Genomic DNA, 21,930 nt, shown 5'->3' on the forward strand with positions numbered 1-21,930 from the left:
CTTGTAAGCAGGCTGCTGAGGTCAGGCCTACTTCCCAGTAAACAGTATTTCATGTAGCAGAAGGCTGTGACTAGCCCAGCCTTGCTACAAAACATAGCCCTCGTCCAGGTGTGCATTCTGTGAGTATCAAGCTAGCACTAGATGCTGCTTGGATACTGATTATACAAAGATGAAAACGATAGTGTCTGCATTTGTGAGCTCTTTCTAGCAGGGAGACTGGCAGCTAAAGAGTTCTCAGTTCAGTGGCATAAGGGTTATATGAGACATGAACACAGGATCGCATAAATGGAAGCAGAGAATCTCACTAGGGAGGGTCAGAAAAGGCTTCACGGAGGTGACAAGTGAGTGGCACTTTGCAGATGGGCAGACAGAGAAAGCAGGAGAGACCGAGCAGAGGAATCGATGAGAGCAAAGGTTAAGAATAGAAAATACACATCACGTCTCTCCCCTACCCCTCCACCCCTTGCTACTGATTTTGAGATGTCTTGTGTGGAAGGGGTGACATTTGTCAAAGGGATGAAAAGGTTCTTGTGCCTAGAGTGTAGGTGGTGCCAGGAGTCCTGAGTATGAGGGTGGAAAAACAGGTCGGGCCTGGTTTTGAAGGGCTTCAGGTGCCAATCAGCAATTTACCATGCCTGCTCCGCCGTTCTCTCGAAGTTCTGGGAAGGAAATCTTGTAGATGGATAACTCTGGTCACAGTGGAAGGAGTACGTACAGGCAGAAACAATGAGGAGGTTATGGCAGCACTCAGAGGAGAGATGATCGGCCTTAGAAATAGGTCAGGATCAGACATTTTCATTTGGATCTGATGGAATCTGGTGGCCATCGATCCCTGTGGCCTGAGGATTTGGTTCTATTAGGAGCATAGTGGCGTCATAGAGTATGTGGACTATGTCTAGGCCAGTGAATTCAATTTGATCCTGGCATTTACAAGCTTTGTGATTCTGAGCAAGGAATGGATTCTTTCAGAGTTCAGTGCACTTCTATAAAAGCAGGTGTAATGTTACCTCTTTTTTCCTTTTTTTTTTTTTTTTGCAAAGCTTGAATAACATGATGTACATGAATCTAATATACTGTCTGGCACAAAGTAAGTCATTCATACACTTGAATGCCCTTCAGCTGGAGTTCAGGGCCTCCCACATTTTGGTTCACATAGATCCTTCTAGGAAAGAGGCCTGCTCTCTTGTATCCATCCATCCATCCATTTCTTTAAAAATCGAAGGCTCTTTACTATTTCTCAGGCATGACCTCTTTCTCACCTCTAAGCCTTTGCTCCTGCTACTTCTTTCCTTTGACCATCTTTCCTCTCCGTGGTTCTCATTTCTCTCTAGGGAAGTCACTTCTCCTTAAAGGCTGTATTTCAAATAGTACCTCCTCTAAGAACACGCCCTCAACGTCCTTCTGTAACCCTTCCAAAGCACTTTATTGGAACCGTTTTAATGACCCTTATACTATACTGTGCTTTACTTAGCTGTTTCGGACCTTGTGAGGTCGTTTATGTCACGGGAACTAAAATGGAGCCAGGAAGCCAGTGAGAAGTTTGTCTTACATTCCAATCCGCACATTTCTCCATGAACTTTTGAACTTTTCAGCTGTGCCTGAACTTTAATCTCCTCCTCACCATGACAACCAGACCATCTGCAGTCTTTACCTTGAAAGGAGCCAGCTCCTTTTGCCAGCCAACATCTTTTGTTTGCATTCGGGCTCAGCCAATCCCTATTAGCTTAGCCAGAATCAGTCATTTACATAACGAAGGCCGGATGGGGGACAGCAGTGCTGGCCTGAGCCTTTATAAGCCCTTCTTTCTTTGTTCTCCCCAGCCCAATTTGGGTTGCTACCTCGGTCTGTGCCCCGGATTGCAATCTCTCCTTGCTCAAATAAACTCTTTTTATTCTTTATTACAGCCTAAATATATATATATTTCACATTATACTACATATTTTCTGTCTTCAAGGCAGCATCTGGTTAATTTTTCTAGTCACTATAGTGCTTAATTCAATGTACAGTGTTTTCAAAAGTAGATATTTAATAGTCAGACTAATATGACTGACTTGGAGAGAGAAGAGGAGAACACTAACTGAGTGCTAGGTATGAGGTGGGTTGGGGCTGGTCTGTGTCCTCTTAAGGCAGAAAATTAGTGGAGACATACTGCTGCCGATCCTAATTTTATTGCCATCATTTCTAGTTCCGTCTCTGCAACTCATAGTTCTCCCACGGCATCTAAGTATGGCAAAACAAGATAGAAGGTTACTAAGGACTGTTTCAGACAACTCTATCCTACTGGTTTGCTGAGTTTTTTGGTTGTTCGACCTATTTATGGCTTAATTTAGGTCAGTGGCAAAGGCAATGTTTGCTCTGGGACTTTGGTGTTATTCAATGTAAGTGTTAAGGGTGGAAAATTTTCAAGTGAGCAAACTAGCTAAGTCAGCTATAGGGAAGAAATATCTTTAGATATCAGAAGTTGTCCTACTTGCTTGTGTGTGGTTTAGGAAGTGTATTGTATAAAATATGTAGATGGCCAATGTCTGCTTCTGTAATCCATTTACTTGTTAATTAAGGGTGTTGTTCCAGGCAAAGATACGCTAAAAGCCAACTTCCACTTCTGTAATCTGCTGGCTTGTTCAGGAGACCACCAGGATATGGTCTTGAGCTTTATTAGCTGCCTGCTCTGAAAGCTCGGGGCTGATCTCCTCTAGCCCTGCATGGCAGAGAGTCAGTCGCCAGCCAGCTAATAAAGGCTCCTAATTAATCTCAATTGGCTCCGTGGGTCTCAGAATCGTTCGCGCCGTAACATAAGAAAAATATATAGTCTGACAAAATCACAATCTAGGCTAACAGCAAATTGTTTCAAAATAAAATTACCTGATTAAATGGCACACTCTGGCTTTTTTCATTAAACTTCTTTTAACTTAGTAAGTATTTATAAAATTAGTTTGTGGTCCCTTTAAGCACAGCAAAAGACATCAGGGGAACGTGGTGTTGAACGAAGACATAGGGAAAACCAGCCTGCAAAGAAAATTTATAAAGAAAAAACTGGCATTTGGGTAATAGACAACTAGATGTGATGGTAAGTTTTTCTCTAAGAAAAAGCAGTTTTTGAAAAAGAATGCCTAACATTTGTCTTTTAAAATGAAAAAAAACCAGCTATAGTTTATGTGAGAGATCTTTATTTTCTTTTGAACAATATTAAAACATAAATTATAGTGCAGTTCAGTAACACAATGAGCATGTGTTAGAATTAATTTTAGAATTAATTTTTTAAAGGCACTTCTGGTGCAATTACAGTTAAGTAATATAGACAATTCGATAGTTACTTCTCTTGCCACTTTATAAAGTTGCCTCCTCTTTTTACATTGTTCTTTTAATGTTATTCAGTGAATTGTTGAATTTTATAAAAATTTCAAAGTCCCATCATGAAAGGTCCTTCTATGGATCAACTTATTTTAATTCTATTTAACTGTTAATAACAATACCGATAAATCACATTTAAAAGACGTTTTAAAATATCCTTTATTCACGTGCTAACATAATCATTCTTTCACGGACCTGTAAGAAGGTGTTTCAAGCACCCACATGTAAAGGAAGTGGAACTCGGTAATGTAAACCTCCTTCAGGAATAAAAGTTGGATAAACCAGACCTTTGTTGTTATTATTGTTTATACTTTTTAAATGGTTTTACCCTGTTATTTTTAATTATACAATTTCAATTGTATGATTTTGTGAAGATTAACTTTTTTTAGAAAACAGGAATTTTCTACAAAAATTATAATGTAAAATTAGCTCCCCAATGCTAAATCAAAACATATTCTCTAAAGAACATTCACAATTGATCTCAATTTTATCATAAATATGTGTACAGAGAATTATAATTATCAGCTCACCTGATTAGAAAAATTTTCTTATAAAGAAAAACATTCTTTGGCTACCCTTTCACAGAAACTATTGTATGATTAATGTTGAAATCCAACTAAGCTGACAAATGTTTAAAATTTTGCACACTGCGTTCTTTCATTTTTGAGTTTAAAGTAAACTTTAAAAATTATAAAACACTATAAAAACTGTCACAAATTGAAAGCCATATCATTATATTTTTCTCAGTAATTGAAATATTTTTTGTTATAGGCTACAGTACAAATAGTGTATTTTAACTACTGATTTTAAGAAAACATGGACTGTAGGATTTGATTAGAATATTCTGATATAAAAATAAAACTCAACTTATTTCATGCATAATCTGAAAAGTTCCAGATATATTTAACAGTGATTTTAAAAATGTAAACATATCCTTTTCCTTGTGTAGTTGTGCTGTTGTTCCATTAAAAATAGAGTCCACGTATACGGCAACTAAATATTATTCCATCTCTAAATCTCTACGTAGTCACGATAAGAATAACCAAGAACAGAAATCAAAATTACATTCTTGATTTGTTCGGAAATGCAGACACAGTATTAAGAACACATTTACTGTGCCTGAAATATTTCCCAAATTATTTTTGGTTATGGATTGTATTAACATGAGTAATTTCAGAGGCCTATAAGTGCTACATACAATAATATATGACATTTAGACTCTTCGATAGGAGTTTCTATTGTGCGAATATGTTAAAATAGAATTTTCCTGAGATAAAAATATCTTGCTGGCTTACAGAAATAACCCCGTAAAACCATATTCACATTTTAATCTGACACTCACCCAAAATGAGTGTTAACAGATTTTTATCATCTGTTGATTTGTGCTAATAATTCTTCTCAGTAGATTATTATACATTTGTTTCTAAATTGGTGTACTCAGAGAACTTGTTTAAAATGAAACTTTTTAGAAACACAAAGATGCACATGAATAGCTACTTCAGAGATAACTTCCAAGTGTAAAAATCAGGAAGTCTCTTCTATGCTTTTAAGTGTACTAACATTTATTTTTAATTAGGAAGCCATTCACATTAATAACTTCTACGTAAGAACTGTTTGTGAAATACTGCTGAGATAATTTTCAGACTTCATGATAAAATTTGTCCACTCCTGACAAATGTCCTCCATGGAGAAATCTTCGCCACCATATTCCAGAGGAAGAATGTCTGGGAAATGCTGAAGTAAGCTTTCTTTGTAATTAGTCCCATGCATATGAATCTGAAATAGCCAAAATGTTTTTAGAAAGTATGCCTTCTGTCTCTCAATACAGTAGATGAACTTCCAATGGAAAATCAACACCATAAAATAAGCTACTCTAATAACTTCCAAGATTGGAGGGCATCCTTTATTCCTCTGCTTATAAATCTAAGAACTGTATGTAAGTTTAGATTGTGCTGCTTATGAATCTGAGCATCTTACTGTAGTCATAACTATAGAAAATTTATTAAAAGATATTCTTTTCCTCTTTCAAAAGTTGATTTTTTAAACTCTAAATAAAAATATTTTATACATTCTATTCACTAATGTACAAGTTACTTTTAGCAAAATATCTAATATCCTGGGACTATTCTGTAGATGGTAAAAGGTAGTACCTGTACCTGGTATTATTTCATATAAAAGCATATACTTGAGCACAAAATTAAGTATATGGGGAATAATATATGTGGTACATTTGATGGATCTCTTGACTAGTACAAAATTAAGAGACAATTGTAATGGGTAAGAATCTTACATTTTCAAATATTTTAAACTATGAAAATTGATCACATAATGCCCTAAAGTTAAAATAAAGGCCTGGAACCTTGAATCAAAAGCACATCTTGTTGGGGAAAAAAATAACCTTTCTTCAACTGTTAGAGCAAACTGTTCATCCACACATTAAGCAATCATTTAATAAGCACCTACTATGTGCTAGGATATGAGGAATGAAAGAGGAACAAAACAAGTTTCCTGCACTCAGAAACCTCAAAATCCCCAATCTTTGACTTGTTTTAAAATGTTTAAAATATGATGAGCAAATACAGAAGAAAGTTTACCATCTCCTTAGGAAGGGGGAAATAAGAACATTCGTAGGGTATTGCCAAAATTTTGAAAAGGAAGAAAGTGGCTGGATTGGGACCCCACACACACCCCTGCCACCATTTTGGCAAATCTGTTTCATGTCAATTAACTTTCACTGACACGCTTCACCTAACTTGTCAGTTTTTAATTTTTCTTTCTCTTATGCTCATATTCTATTTATTAGGTTCAATTTTTTGTTGTTTGTTTTTATTTTTCCAGAATAAAATTCGAAATAGAAATACTTAGTTTTAGATCTTTCAAAGTGAAACAGAGTTTGGCTAGCTATTATCAAGCTACACTGGGGTAAAAAAAAAAAAAATGAATAAATGAAAAAATAGACTTTTATAAAAATACTAGAGTGGAAAGTGGCCATTTTCATAGAGATGGTTCTTCTTGAAGACAGATAGAAGTACCTACTGCATAGTACCTCAATAGAATAACTTCCAGGGTCATAATTTTCTAACCAGATGCAAGATGTTGCATTTTCTTAATATGAAAGACTATACTTTTTAAAATTTCAAATTATTTTTGTAACTCACATGATCACTATTTACATTTAAATAATGTTTGAGATATAAATTGTCAAAGCCTTTAAAAACTGTTTTGTGTTCAGGCATTGGATGTTCCCACTGTTTACCTAAATTTAAAAATTCTCCTTTACAGATTAATTAGTATCCTAAGAGGTATTAGATATTCACCTGAGATAAGGCTCCTATCACAAGATAAGTAAAATAATCAAATCACTTTTCTTTAACTAACGTGACATTAAGTCACATACCTCAGGAACTGTGGTTTTCAGTTGCACATGTCTATTAAAAATTTTTATTTCATTTGCATAGATAATACATTCATATAGTTAGACATCAAAACACGATAAAAGATACACAATAAAATGTCTAGCTGGCAACCTGACTCTTACCCACCCCATCCACACCACTTAGGTTGCTTTCCTGTTAATCCTTTTAATTTACTTTTTATGCAAATATAACTATAGATTCTGATTTCTCCCCTTTTTATACAGAAGGTAGCACACCATAAACACTATTCTGCATTTGGCTTATTTCACTTTACAATACATCCTGCAAATCTTGTATTCTACTACTTTGATGTCTCAAAGCTTATTTAAACAGTCCCATGATGATGAACACTCAATGGTTTCCAATATTTAGCTGCAAGGAATCTTGTCGTATATGCAGTTTTGTTCATTTGCAGGTAGGATAAATTCCCAGAAGAGCAAAGGCTATGATTTTGATAACTGTTACCACGCTGCTCTCTATAGGGAATGTACCAGATTGCATTCCCACCAGCACTGTGTGAGAGGCACACGTACCCCACAGACTCACTAACTTCATTTTTCAAAATTAAAAAGAAATTTTAATTTATGAGTTGTTGGCTTATTAGATAAATACTCAAAATATTGGGCCAGTGGTGGTGGCGTGCTTAATAAATCAGTTCTTAAATGAAAAAGGATTGGAACATTTGGTATAGAGGAATAGTGACTTGAATATATTTTACTCACCCGTCCCTTGATTTTTTCAGTCAGGAATGGTTTAACCATGGAAAAGACAGCATGGAAAATTATTGGCTCATTTATCAAATGGATACCACGAACTTTTAATGGAAAGGAATCCTTTTGAAAATAAAGAAAAAATTTTGTTAATAACAAAGCATAAATAAATATATATTTTTATTGACAAGTCCCTCCTTTGAACACTTGCTAAATTTACCTAATGGGTGACTTTATTTTCAAAATTATTTATTCTATCAACACAATAGTTTGCTTTATAGTTCACAGTCACTAGATGAAGAAAATATCTCTAAAAAAGTGTTCACTTTGTAGTTTAGGCAAAGTATTTTAAGAAATGCCTGCATCTTACATACAAAAAAATCTCTTTTCTAATCACATATAAATGTTTTCTTAAGGAACCGATGAGTTATTTGGATATTAATATTTAAATTTTTTCTTAAAGTTTTTATTTTAAGAAAATAAACTTTTATAAAAGTTGAAAGAATAGTGCAATGAACACACACTTTTAAAGTTTTGACACTGGTATAAGTCTTTAACATCAGAGTAATGCTGGCTTCTTCATAAGGTTTAAAATGTTGAGTTAAAAGAAAAAAATCTCATCAATGGTTTTCCCACCCAAAGATGTAGTGTTAGTATAAAGACATTTCCTGCCAAGTTTCTTCATACACAATTCTCTTTTTTCCTATGCATAGCTTTTAGAGACAGGTTATTAATCTGCAGCTTTTCTTTCCCAGGTTCATTCTATGAATAATTTTAAACATAATTGCTAATATGCTTTCTAAATAATTTGTATCCTGTTTTATTCCATTGATATAATACAATTTCTGTAAACATCATGAATTGCAATAATCCATCAAATGAACGGTACCATAATTTAAGTAGCTATTTTCCTATTCCTGGACAGAAAAACTGTTTTTTAATTTTATTATGCAAAAATCAATGCTATAGTACCAATCTTTATGTATTTGGAGGCAATGATAGTTATAAACGCAGCTTTTACATGCAGATGATCTGGACTGGAATCTTTGCTTTACTGCTGACAAAATGTGTGTGTTTGGGCATTGCTATCACCTCCCTGACATAGTTAATTAATTTGTAAAATGGAAAAAAATAATAGTCATATGACATAGGCTGGTGCGGCCATTAACGGACTTGAAACACTTAGCAAAGTACCTGGTACATAGTTTGCTACCGTTATTATATACAAAGTCTTTTCTATATTTAAGACTATTCCTTGGCTACATTCCCAAAAGTAGGTGATTATTGGGTCAAAAGTAATGGGTATTAAAAAACCTTTTGATTTCTAAAAGAACTGTATCAATTTACACTTACTAAAACTTATGTGACATTTTGGTGTACCATTGCTATCAATATTATTTTTTGAGTCAACTTTTTAATTTAGGAAGAAAATTTTAATGACAGAAAGATAAAGTCACCACATTACTGTTTAAATGTATAAATTCTGTAGTTACTAATCTTGAACATATTTTCATAATTTGTTGCAACATTCTTTTATAAATTAATAACACTTTTTCATAGCATTACTGAATTCTATGTATCATTACTAAAATTTTATTTGATTTTCTAATAAATGTACTATCCCTTCTCTTTGTATAATATCTAACTAAATTTAAATCTATTATTTGGAATTATTATGCCAAAAGTTAAACTATACCACTTACTGTAAGAACAGCAGCAATCTTCTTGGCTACAGATGGGGTAATTTGAAAAGCGTGAGAAAAATGCCAGCCTTCCAAATCAAAGACAGCCTTGATACCATTACGTTGGGTTTCTACCTCCTGTACAATAAGCTCGGATGTGATAAGACTTACACGAAATACATCATAAGCCGTAAAAACTTTGGGGTCCCAGTGTGCTAAAAAAAATAACAAAAGATATCATATCTCAGCATTGTGTGAAAAATCAGAAAGACTTACAAAGGGAAACTAATTCTTTTTAGACTTAAAGAATCAATAGAAATAAAAACCTGTACGAAGATCTTGAATTGAATAATAGATGAAATTGGTGGTCAAAAAACATATGTCTGCTTCTCCCTAGTAAAGAACAGATTTTTAAGAGCATGGAGTAGGGGCTGGATTTGATTGCCAGATGAAGCTACAGCCCAAAGACGCAGGAGAGGGCTTTAGCTAAAGATAGGAGCTCTGAGCTTAGAGGTGTTGAAAATGGGAAAAGCACAGCCTGGATCATGAAGAGTAACTAGGGCCCTACAGCAACCAAAGAGGTTGTGAACGGAAATGCTTGCGGAGTAGACAGGCTGGCTGATGTCTCTGATACCCCTCAGTGACAAGCAGCATGCAGTGGACTCAAGTCCTGACAGGCTGGAATACTAAGCGTGGGCTTCAGACAGCAGAATCAGGGGAGCACTCAAATAGCTGACCACACCCAGGAAAAGCAGAGAATACCTGTGCTAACAAGTGGAGTTACTGACATTCTTCTCCTGCCTTCTCCCTCACCATCCCTGAGGTAAGTCATGGCTTGCAAAAAGGATAGTAATGGATAAGCAAGCAGGTAATCTTTAAAAAAAACAAAAAATGCATCCACTAAGAATTGTAATATATTTGAAAAATAGACACACAAAGAAGAGAGGAACCAAACTCAAAAGACAAAGGTACTGAAACCCAAGGAAACAGTTAATAAAGCAAAAAAAGCATTAAGGGAAGCAAATCGTTTCAGTGGGGGAAAAAAGATACCAGAGGCTATTATTTTAAGCACAGGCTATTATTCAAAAGAATCACTTGAGATCTTAGAAATAAAATGATGATAATTGAAGCAAATCTCAGTTGATGGGACAAATGACAGAAAAGACACAACCAACAAGTGAATAATGGTTTGGAATAACAAGCTGAGGAATTAAAAGCCAAGAGTTGATATGTATGAATTAAAGTTAAGAGGTATTCAGCTAAATCTAGAAGTTTCAAAAGCCAGCTAATTAAAGGCAATAAAATAGGGAATGGGGAACAGAGGAAAGAGGAAAAGTAACGGTAGAGAAAAATTTCCAAAGCTGAAAAAAGAAGTCTTCAGATTAAAGCGTCCGTGGCATTCATAAGAAAAAAAGAAAGAAAGACAGAAAGAGAAAGACAGAAAGACAGAAAGACAGAAAGACAGAAAGAAAGAAAGAAAGAAAGAAAGAAAGAAAGAAAGAAAGAAAGAAAGAAAGAAAAGAAAGAAAGAAAAGGTTCATGACTAAGTAATAGTAAAATTTCAAAATAGCAAAGTTTCTGACTTGGACAACTGAGTAGAATGCTGGTACCATTTATTGAGATAGGAGACACAAACATGGGAAGAGAAGTGTTTGAGGCAGAAAAGATCATAAGTCATTTCAGACATGTTTAAATGGTGATTGTGAAACATCCAATTGAATACAGCTGGATTAGGGAGCTGTTCTGTGAATCCCTGGGAACAGGAGATGGCAGAGTAGTTACATATCTGGGAGTTGTTTGTGCTTATATGAGTCTACGGCAGGGATTATGTTAGAGCTATGTTTCGCTCTCATAAAGTAACATGAGGCCAACGTCCTAAGAAATATCAGGATTTAAGGATGAGTAGAATAGGTGGTGCCAGCAAAGGAGACTAAGAAGGAGTAGCCAGTTAAATCAGAAGCCACCTGTAGAATGTGACATCAGAGAAGCCGAGGGAGCAGGGTACCTCCAGAAAGAGGAAGTGGTTTGCTGTGTTCAGAGGTCAAGTAAAACAGGACTAATCACATCCATTAGATTTGGTGAAAAGGTCACTGATGATTTGTTAAGGTCATTTCAGCAGAGGGCTGGGAGCGAAACCAGTGGAACCAGATGAGGGTAGAGTGAAAGGAACTGTGAGAAAACGTGGCTGGCTAACACCGCTAACTTAAGAAATTTGGCGGGATTGAGAGGAGTGGAGAAGTGGCTGCGGGTGGAGGCTGCATGGCCTTGTGGGATGGAGGAGGAATTTTCGTTTCATTTTGGATGGCTGACTCTTAGCCGATTCAAATGTCAACTGGTAGCGTCTAGGAGAAAGGAAAAATTCGAAGATATAGAAAGAAAAGAGATAATCAGTGTTCTAAGGAATGCACGATGGATTGGACTCTTGTTTTCAAAAGCCTTGGATACCTGGTGAGAATTCGAGTAATCGATCCATGGACAACCCAGCTCAAATATACTATACTACTTCAGAAATTGAACGAAAGCTACAATGGTGAAAAATATGAAAAGAATGACTGAAAGTCTGCAATTCAGAAAGTACATACCTAAACTTCTGAGCCCACCAACATATCCAGACCTGTACTGCCCAGTACATAGCCATTAGCTACGTGTGGCTATTTAAATTTAAATTAATTAACATTGAATAAAATTAAAAATTCAGTTTCTGAGTTGCAATAGCCACAAGTACTCAACGGCCATGTGTGGCTAGTGGATACTGCAGAACAATTTTATCATCACAGAATGTTCTATTGGATAGTTCTCATCTGGACTTTAATCTCCTTTAAGGAAAAAAAAAAATGCCTTAAAAATTTAATTCCTTTTCCAACATCCAGCTGACATTTATTGAGTGCTTACTATATACCAAATAATGTTCTAATTATGTTACAAGATTTAATACTCACAGCAATCCTTTGAGATAGGTTTTCACTATGCCCGTTTGACAGATGAGAAAAGGGGCTTACAGCTACACAGCTCTCCATGGAGCTACGACATAACAGAGCTGAGATTGTAACCCAGGCAACATATTCCTAAGAACTCGTATTCCTAAGAGCTAAGCTGAGGAACCAAACTTAATACTCATTCTTAAATTTGACTTTTGCTCCGTTAGTGTAGTAGTGAGTTTCCAAAGGCTTAGAGTTATAGTTGACCTTTGAACAATGCAGGAGTTAAGGGTGTCAACCTCCAGGCAGTCAAAAATCCACCCATAACTTTTGACCCTTCGGAAATTGAAATAGTACTAGCCTGCTGTTGACTGGAAGCCTTACCAATAACATAAACAGTTGATTAACACATATTTTGCATGTTATGTGTTTTATATACTGTATTCTTACAAAGTAGACTACAGAAAAGAAAATGTTACTAAGAAAATCATAAAGAAGAGAAAGCACATTTCCAGTATTCTATGTATTTATTGAAAACATTCCACATATAAGTGGACCCACGCAGTTCACATCTGTGCTGTTCAAGGGTCAGCTGTATATTCTCTGGCTTATAGGCTAATCATGGCAAAAACTTAACCTGCTGGAATGGAGAAAAGGACTCAGTCCATTTTTTTCAGTTTTTACTGCACACAGAGATGGTGCCTAGGAAAGGTGGTTAAGTTAATGTTCTATCAAAAAGCTTTAACACAAATTTCTTTTTCTGGGTCCTCCCATTAATTCCATTCAATTTATAAAATTTATAAATCATTATTTTATCTTTTTGTTTTATTTATAAAACTGTTTTGAGTTTCTTTTTACCCTAGAATAACACATTATTCTACATAACGCAAAGGAGATTTTCTGCATACCTTCATGTTCTGACCATCACTAAACCTACATGTTTTTCTTGATGTTAAAATCTCTTTGACTTAGTCTACGGCCATGCTACCCTGAACAAGCCCGATCCCATCTGATCTCGGAAGCTAAGCAAGGTCAGGCCTGGTTAGTACTTGGATGGGAGACCACCTAGGAAGAGTAGGTGCTGTAGGCATAAAATAATAATAATAAATAAATAAATAAAATAAAATCTCTTTGAGTTAAACAGTGCACTTATAAGTGAATATACTACCAGATGCCCTCGATAAACAACAGAGGGCTCCTGATTCCGTGTTAAGGTATTTATGATCAAAGTAGCACATTTCCTTTTTCACTATCAAGATGTCATTTTTACTCTTAACTTGCCCCAGCTGGTTTATGAACAAACTGGAAAAAACTGCAGCCAGGCAGTGCAGATTCAGAGTACTTGCAGAGAGAATGATCTGTAGGTTTGTTTTATGTTCCTGGGACCCCAGCAGGGTTGCCTGAATAAACATAAGACGCCCAGTTAAAGCCGAATTTCAGATACATGAGACATTATTTTTCAGTAAAAATATTCCCTGTGCATACTAAAAGTTATTGGTTGCTGATATGAAATTCAAATGTAAATGGACACCCTATGTTTTTATAAAATATAGGTTGACTTGCTACATACTTGCTACACTAAAGCTGGCAACCCCACCCAAGGAGCTCAAAGAACTTCATTCAACATCCTATAACATTGTTGGAGCAATAAGAGGACAGAAGAAAAACATTATGACATCTGGTTTATAGACAAATGACTTCATAATTAACCCAGTTGTATTTGACATATAAGCTGAAGCAATAAAACTGAACCATTTCTAGTCAGCCTTCTGATACCCTTTCAAGAATTAAATGCGCTGTCACCTTGCAAGATAGCAGACAGCCGACTCACAGGCAGGCATCTTATCTATAAGCAAGCAGGAGAAGCAAATCTATGCAGATGTTAAAGTTCCCTAGAACATTTAACGGTATGAAAGTTTCTGTAAGATTATAGTTCCTAAGATTCTGCTCATAAAATGTTGGGCCACGAGAGGATGCCGCGGGTGGTGTGGGTCCTCCCTTAAATGCCACTTTTAATCACACAGAGGTCTAAGGAAGGGACAGAAGTTATAAGTCACTAACCTACAAGAAATAGCGGGAAGACCTAATGGCGAAAGCGGAAGCAGTGAAGAGCAAGAGGGGCGTGTGCAATACGTGAACTTCAACATTTCCCAGGGGTGCTGCTTTCCTGCGGCACCTCCTCCATCCGGGGAGGAGCCTCTCACCCCTCGCCCCTCAGCCTCAAGCGCTGTCCAACTGGTCATTCGCTAGCTCACTCCAAAAATCATTAACAAACACCCATCATGTGCTTGCGATACATCAGCGAACAGAACAGACAAGATCCATGTTCTCGTGGAACCTATACATATTATTATAATTCAGAATTCTTACTTATATTTCCCACTAAATATGTTTTGCAACACTTTCCCCTGATCTTTTTCACCTTTCCCCGCATTTCTCATCCCTCTTTCCCTTTTCTCTTACTTTATACAGTTTACTGTGTGGAAAAATGGAAGGAGGATTTTCATTGGTTTTTGTTAATTTTCTCACAGCTGTCAGTTTTATTATATTTGAGGAACAGTAAAATCTAAATTAAACCTAAATTAAAACCTAGAAACCTAAGTGCTTACGTATGGAACCTCTGAAGCTGTCTGTGTGGCAGTCAAGAAAAATCAGGTGTTGTGTCTGACTCACCGATTCTGTAAATGAGAACTTTGCTGCCGGTGGGGTCTCTCTCTCTCAGGACTCCGAGGTAGCCAGCCTTCAGAAGGCCAAGAATACTTCTGGGGTGTAGATCTGCACTTATTTCTGGACATTCTGCTCTCCACTTATAATAGTTTTTTAGTAACTGAAAAATGAAATAAAAATTGTCTACAGATAGCGTACACGGTAAGCATTTCGTAAAAGGGGTAGGAAAGCCTTGGCATTACGTGTGACCCTTGCCCTCCGTTATGTCAGGATTTTAAGCTAGGGTATCTTCTTAGCTGTAAAAATTAAAAGCTTCCTTCAGCAAGGATCTCAGGTGATAGGCGTTAATCGCAAATTCAAAGTTGAGTAATTCTTATTCGTCTCCTGTGGTGAGTGGTCTCCAGAGGTAGCTGCCAGCAATACCGCTCCTCCTGGTGTACACATGCCATCCTTCCCATCAAGAAGTGGAATCCCAAGGGTGTGAAGTACAGCATAAGGGATATAGTCAATAATACGGTAATAACCATGTATAGCACCAGGCGGGTACTAGACTAATCGAGGGATCGCTTAGTCAGTTACATAAATGTCTAACCATTATGCTGTACACCTGAAACTAATATAAAATAATATCGAATGTCAACTGTAATTGAAAAATAAAAATAAAAGAGGTGGAATCCATTTGATTCCTTTCCCTTGAACTTAAGTTGGCCTTATGTCTTGCACTGACTGATAGAATTTGGCAGAAGTGATAACTTCCTAGGTTTTAAGAAGCCTGGGACTTTTTGTTTTTGCTTTTTGGGATCCAGACACCATGTCAGATTACAAAATGAAAAGTCTGTGCAGAGGGAGGCCCTGGAGGATGAGAGGCTGTCTTACTTAGGTAGCCTGACTTCAGCCAAGTTCTCATCTGATGCAACGTGGAACAGAGAAGAATATCTCCACTAAGCTCTACCAAATGGAACGATCACAAACAAATAACACTTGTGGTTTAAGCCACTAAATTTGGGGGCGACTTGTTACTTGGCAATAGATAACTGAAACATCTACCTTGAGTCTTTTTAAAATAGCGAATCGAAGTCAATCAAATCAATTAACTCTACAAATGTTTTTGGGATATCCACAATGTTCCACACACTGTGTTACGCACTGAGTTAAAGCAGTAACCAGAATAAGTCTCCACTGTCACTGGAGGTGACCTGTTGATGACAAGTGGAATCACATAGGCCATGCTCTACAGTGAAAAGTTCAGTTCTCAGGCTACTTCTTTAGAAAAACTTCAGCTCTGCCTCTTCTTACCTGTGTGATTTTAGGTAAGTGTTTAACTCCTTTGAGTCTTGTTTCCTCTCTATCTACCTGATAGAGTTTTGTGTAAAGCATCACATGTGGACATAATGAATGGCAGTTAACACTGCCATTTTTATACTAGAGAAAGTCATTTGGATTAATTGGCTCATCCAAGTATTTAGTAAAGGTTTACATTCACGATAACTACAATCTTTTGTCTTTATTTTCTTTCTTACGAAAAAAAAGAGCTAAATCAAAGATACAAAGGAGCATTTCTATACCACTGCTATACTTTCTATTAATAGTAAAACAACAAAAATCGACTTTGTTAATAGTGGTATGCATTTGGAGAGCCTATAGAACAATATGCCCGGATATTAGGTCTTGATAAGATATAGTTTAAAAGAATCCCATATTTTTGCCCCAAAAGAACCACCAAAATGGTTACTCTACATTTACAAATCACACAAATATCGCCAGTGTATTGTGGAGAATACTAAAATCAAATTACATATTTAAAATCTACTACATTTTAGTTTTCCCCTTCATACTTTTCAGCATTCTCAATTTTTCTAAAATGGCAATATATTTGTTTTGAGTTTAAAGAGATCTCTTAGCAATGTGAAATTGAAGTTCAGATGAAGTGAAAGAACAAATTTTATAATTGAGAATCATTGGAATAAACGTGATAACTGTAACCACAAAGTACTAAAAATCTGGAGGAGAAACTACAAATACAAATTTAAAAACCAAGTAGAGGGTGAAATGCGAAGCTGTGGGAAATCCTAATGAGTGGAAATAGCTAGAGGAAGAAACTGGTTGGATTGTGGCAAAACCCCACCACAGGTACACAGAGGGAAGAAAAAGACATCTTGCTTCTGCTCTCTCTGTCTCTCTCTCTCTCTCTCTGTCTCTCTCTCTCTCTGTCTCTCTCTCTCTACTTCGTGCTTGCATGCTGATATTTCTCTTTCTCTCTTTCTTTCTTCCTCTTTCATTTCTTCATTTAATACATTTTTCTTAACTTTTTTTTTTTTTTAAAGAGAATGTTGCTAAAAATTAAATGCAACAGAGAGGTAAGAAAGAAAAAATGTCAGTAAATTTGACGACCAAGAAATAATTGGTAATCTAAATAGCAATTTCCAAAGGCAGTAAGAACAAAAAGCACATCGTAGATTCTGGTAGATTCCTTTTATTCTATAAGATGAATTCTTCATCCTCCTGTCTTAGGGAGCATCAGAATAAGTATTACTAGCATTTTACAATGCTCATTACATTTTTCAGGCATAAAAATAATCCTTTTAATTATGATTCAAGCAAACTGCTACCAAGAGATAGGTGCATGTGTTTAATGAAAGAATAAATATACTCCTTATATGCGGTTTTACTTTCTATGGTTTCAGTTACCTGCTGTCAACCGCAGTTCGAAAATATTGAATGGAAAAGTTCAAAAATAAATATTTTGTAAGTTTTAAGTTGTGCACTGTTGTATCGTGATGAAACCTCACGCTATCCCACTCATTCCTCCCTCTGTCCAGTGTCTCCATGCTAGAGAGGCTCTCTGCTCGTTAGTCACTTAGTAGCCATCTGGGTTATCAGATCGACTGTCGTGGTATCGCAGTGCTTGTGTTCACCTTTATTTTGCTTAATAATGGTCACAAAGCCATTCACATAACTTTGATTACGATATGTCATAACTGTTCTATTTTACTATTTTACTATTAATTATTGTTGTTAATCTCTTACTATGCCCAGTTTATAAACTAAACTTTATCATAGGTAATATATAGGAAAAAGCAGACTATAGCTAAGGTTCAGTACTATATCCGGTTTCAGGCATCCACTGGTCTTACAAAGTGTCCCCTGAGAAAAATGGGGACCACTCTCTTGTATAAGTAAATCAGATGAATCCAAACAGTTGGAAAAATGATTTTTGTAAAGACGCACAAATAACTCTCATGCCTTTGACATTTTACTTTTACAAATCCAAATATCTAAACCTGTATCTTTATTACTTTTTCACTGATAAATAAAATCAAAGGTCCAGTTGATATCATAAACAATGTAAATGATATAAACTGCCCCTGAGCAATTCTCAAACGAATCTCCTAAAATGCACAAGACAAAAAAAAAAATGGGTGCAAATGAATATTATTATTGGAAGGCACCTGTTTTGTACTAATTAGGAAAAAAGAAAAAGAAAAAGTTATGGTTTAGTTTAACTATGCTTTATAATAGAGTAGGTTTCTTCTTACATTTTGCATGTATTTTCAAACGTATTTGTGCAGTTTTTATAGCATTTAATGGCATCATTTCCGATTACCCCTCACAACTGCCCTGAGAGGTAACTGTTGTTACCCCATTTTATGGTTAATAAACTAAAGCTCAGAGAAGTTACACATTTGTTTAAGGGCAATAGCTATAGAATCGGAGTGAAGACTGGAACTGAAGACATGATAAATTTTACAAAAGAAGCTACATTTAGTGGGAAATTGGCAGGGAGAGTCCATGGAATTTTGAAAGCTTCAAAGTCATTGGGAAAACCATAACAATATTTAAAAGGTAGAAAACTTATCACATAGACATAGAACAGACGGAGATGAAGAGTTGGCTGTTTTTATGTTCATTGTTTTAAACAGACAGAGCAAATGTAGTGCACCTGAGAGCACAGGCTCCCCTGAGTTTAACTCAAGTTCAAATCCTTGCTCTACCACTTAATAACTGTGATTTCAGACAAGTCACTTACTCTTTACATCTCAATTCCTTCTAAAATGAGAAAATAATGAGATAATCCTCTCAAATCCTACACCCCAAGGTACCCGGCACTCTAAGAGCTATTAGGATTCTAAAAACCTCATTAAATAGTTATCACTTCAAAAACAAAAACTACAAAAATGAGACATTTCATTACAACTCAGGGATTTATTGAGTTTTGTTCATACACTAAAACTATCGGGCTTTTACATTTAAATAAGGAAGTTTGAGTTGAATTAACTGCTTTTGTATAAGAAAATGAAAAAATAGTTTCATACTCTAAACATTTACCTCTCATTTCCAGTTGGCAGGCAAGTAAGGCAAAGAGTTCACAGACAGAAACTTGATCTATCTCTTGTGGATTTAGACACAGTCCTACTAGCAAATTACTCAAGGACATGGTGCAATGAAAACAATTCAGGAATATAATATAGATAAAATATATGTAACAGAGGCTGACGGTAAATTTTATTTCTTCTCTTTGTACATTATTTTTATTTTGTTGTACTTTTTTATTATTTCTTCTTTATAAAATGTATTGGGGTGATACTGGTTGATAACATTATATAAGTTTCAAGTGTACAATTGTATGATACATCATCTGTACAATTGTATGATACATCATCTGTACAATTCTATGATACATCATCTGTATATTGCATTGTGTGCTCACCACCCAAAATCTAGTCCCCCTCTATCACCATAAATTTGACCCCCTTTACCCTCTTCACCTACCCCCCCATCCCCATTTCCCTCTAGTAACCACCCTTCTGTGGGTTTTGTTTATAGACATTACTTTTAAAAAGCAACCACAATGAAATTAATAAATCATACACTTTCACGGTCAGTTACCTCTACGACATACATATATCTAGTGCCTCATTTAAACTACACTCTCTCTAGGACCTGAGACTGTGTCTTCACATTTACTAGCGGCTGAGTAAATATTAGTTTATTACTCATGATGTTGGGACACCTGGGTAGCTATCTGACGAAATGAAAACAAAGTCAGATTCCTAGTTCATTCTTCACATCAAAGAAATACCAGATGAGCAATAAGTCCAACACTAAAAAAAGAAGTCATAAATTACTAGAGAAAACTTTAGAGAGGAGAAGCTTATAATAAAACTGAGAAGCAGAAAACAACCAAATAAACACATTTGTTACATGAAAACTTAAAATTCTGCACAGAAAGAAAATAGCTTTAACAATGTCAGAAGACAAATAACAAACTAGGACAATGGTAATGTTTGCTTTAATAAGAAAGACACTTTATGCATAAAATTTTTTATATTGTATGTATATTATATTTTATGTAAACAAAATGGAAGAAAATAAACGAGTGGCAAAAACAAGCAGTTATGGAGAAAATTAAAAATGTTAACAATATAAAAGATGATTAATTAAATAAATGCATATTCTAATAATGAGAACCAGTTCTTCACCTAGCAGGTTGACACATTGATCATAATGTTTGCCAATACAGCGTTGGTGATACTATGCGATTGTATATATGCAATATAGAATTGACGAAATTAGCATTTTGGAGGACAGTTGTTGTAGTCCTCAACACTGAAAATGCACATCTCACTTCAGCAGCAATTCTGCAGGTCGAACTTATCCTATAAGGATATATTTCTATTTTTTCACCAAGACAAATATACAAAGACATGCTAGAATGCCCAGTCAGTGATGGAAGATGCCCCCATTTGTCTTGTTTGCTTCATTTTGTGTACTGCCAGGCAAATTATAGGAATTCAAAAAATAATCATTGAATGAAGGAATGAACAACGTGCATGGCAGCACTGCCATTGTCTGATGACAGCTCCGTACTAGGGACTGCTTATTAAATGTTAATCTAATAAACTCATGCAATACAATAGCATGCAGCCCATAGAAGAATAAGATATATGTATACATGCGGAAACGAGATGATCGGGTTTTAAAAAAAGGCAAAATGTAAAACACATGCATATGCTTGTGTGAAGCCGGCTATCTGGAAAGACAAACACGAAACAGCAACAGTAACCGCCTCTGGGCAGATGACTGGAAAGTAAGGTTTGGAGTCGGGAATTTTTTTCCTTTCGAAAGTTACTTTCAGAAACTTACTCTTCTCTACTATTTATGGATTATTTTTACCATCGGTAGTCTTTACTTTTTTAATTAAAAATTAGTTATCAACAACCAAAAGACGTCATACTGAGACACGTTGGGATTCTGTACTATAATATTTCCCCTGCCTTTCGACTCGCAGGGTGACACTGAGCAAGCCACCTGGAGAAAGGGCTAGACATATTCAATCACTGAGCGCTTACTCCGCGCCCAGTTCTGTGCTGGGAACTCACTGTTCTGTCAAATGGGTTCATGATCGGTCCTCGAAACCAGTCAGTGAGGTAGATATTCTCACCATTATTTAACAGATGAGGATGCTGAGCCCAAAGTGACCTCAGTAAAAGTCACATCCCTCTTTCTGATTCCTGTCTTCTCACCACCCCTTCTCTTAATCGGCAAGCTGTACCATACCTGAAAACCCAAAGAAACAGCCTCATCCTTCATCCGTCCGCCCAAACCATACTGGACTACGTTAAAGTCTTGACACTTAAGGATTACTATTAATAACACTATCTCGCTAGAATTTGGCTTTAGATCTTCGGTTTTACTGGCAATTTCATTCTCCCCGCCAAATGTGGAGTTTACTGAGATGTAATAAAATCTAGGCTTCCTACTTCTCAGCTGTTGCTTTTTTTTTTTATATCATCTACTTTCTGCCAGAGAAGAGAAAAAGCATTTCTCCCACACTTAGTAAGTTCGGGACACTCATCGAGAGCAGAGTTCCAGTGTTTGAGATCAATGGCCCATCATCATCCCGGAGGGCTCCAGCTTGGTGGAGGTTTTCCGTTTCCATGACAGAGGGAAACTGGAAGGACCGACACTGGATCTCTCAGAAGACTCCCAGGCACAGTGCTCGCTGCCCAGTGCGCCAGGGGCGCGTTCCCACCAAGGGGGTCAGGACAGCACACCCACGAGTGCCCAGCCCTGTCCACACGGAGGGGCGCAGCGGGGAGGCACCCTTACCCGCCAGGCCAGGTCGAGGTCGAAGTCTCGGGCGCGCAGGAAGCGCAGCAGGAAGGAGTCGGTGAGCGACGCGGGC

The 21,930-nt window shown here is 36.3% G+C and overlaps 1 protein-coding gene and 1 non-coding gene across 2 annotated transcripts; one reads left to right on the plus strand and one right to left on the minus strand.

The window, feature by feature from the left end:
• Positions 1–4,264: 4,264 nt before the first annotated feature.
• Positions 4,265–21,929, minus strand: TTPA (alpha tocopherol transfer protein; the record flags this gene model as incomplete). Its single annotated transcript, XM_011364619.2, has 5 exons — positions 4,265–5,127; positions 7,490–7,600; positions 9,181–9,374; positions 14,751–14,904; positions 21,855–21,929. Coding segments are annotated over 5 exons (711 nt in total), but the record flags the coding sequence as incomplete, so codon positions are not given.
• On the plus strand, positions 13,049–13,167 carry LOC111742730. The gene has a single exon (XR_002781443.1). It is a non-coding gene; the product is annotated as a 5S ribosomal RNA (ribosomal RNA).
• Position 21,930: the final 1 nt, after the last annotated feature.

Source organism: Pteropus vampyrus, unplaced genomic scaffold (genome assembly GCF_000151845.1).
Source record: "Pteropus vampyrus isolate Shadow unplaced genomic scaffold, Pvam_2.0 Scaffold99, whole genome shotgun sequence".
Taxonomy (NCBI): domain Eukaryota; kingdom Metazoa; phylum Chordata; class Mammalia; order Chiroptera; family Pteropodidae; genus Pteropus; species Pteropus vampyrus.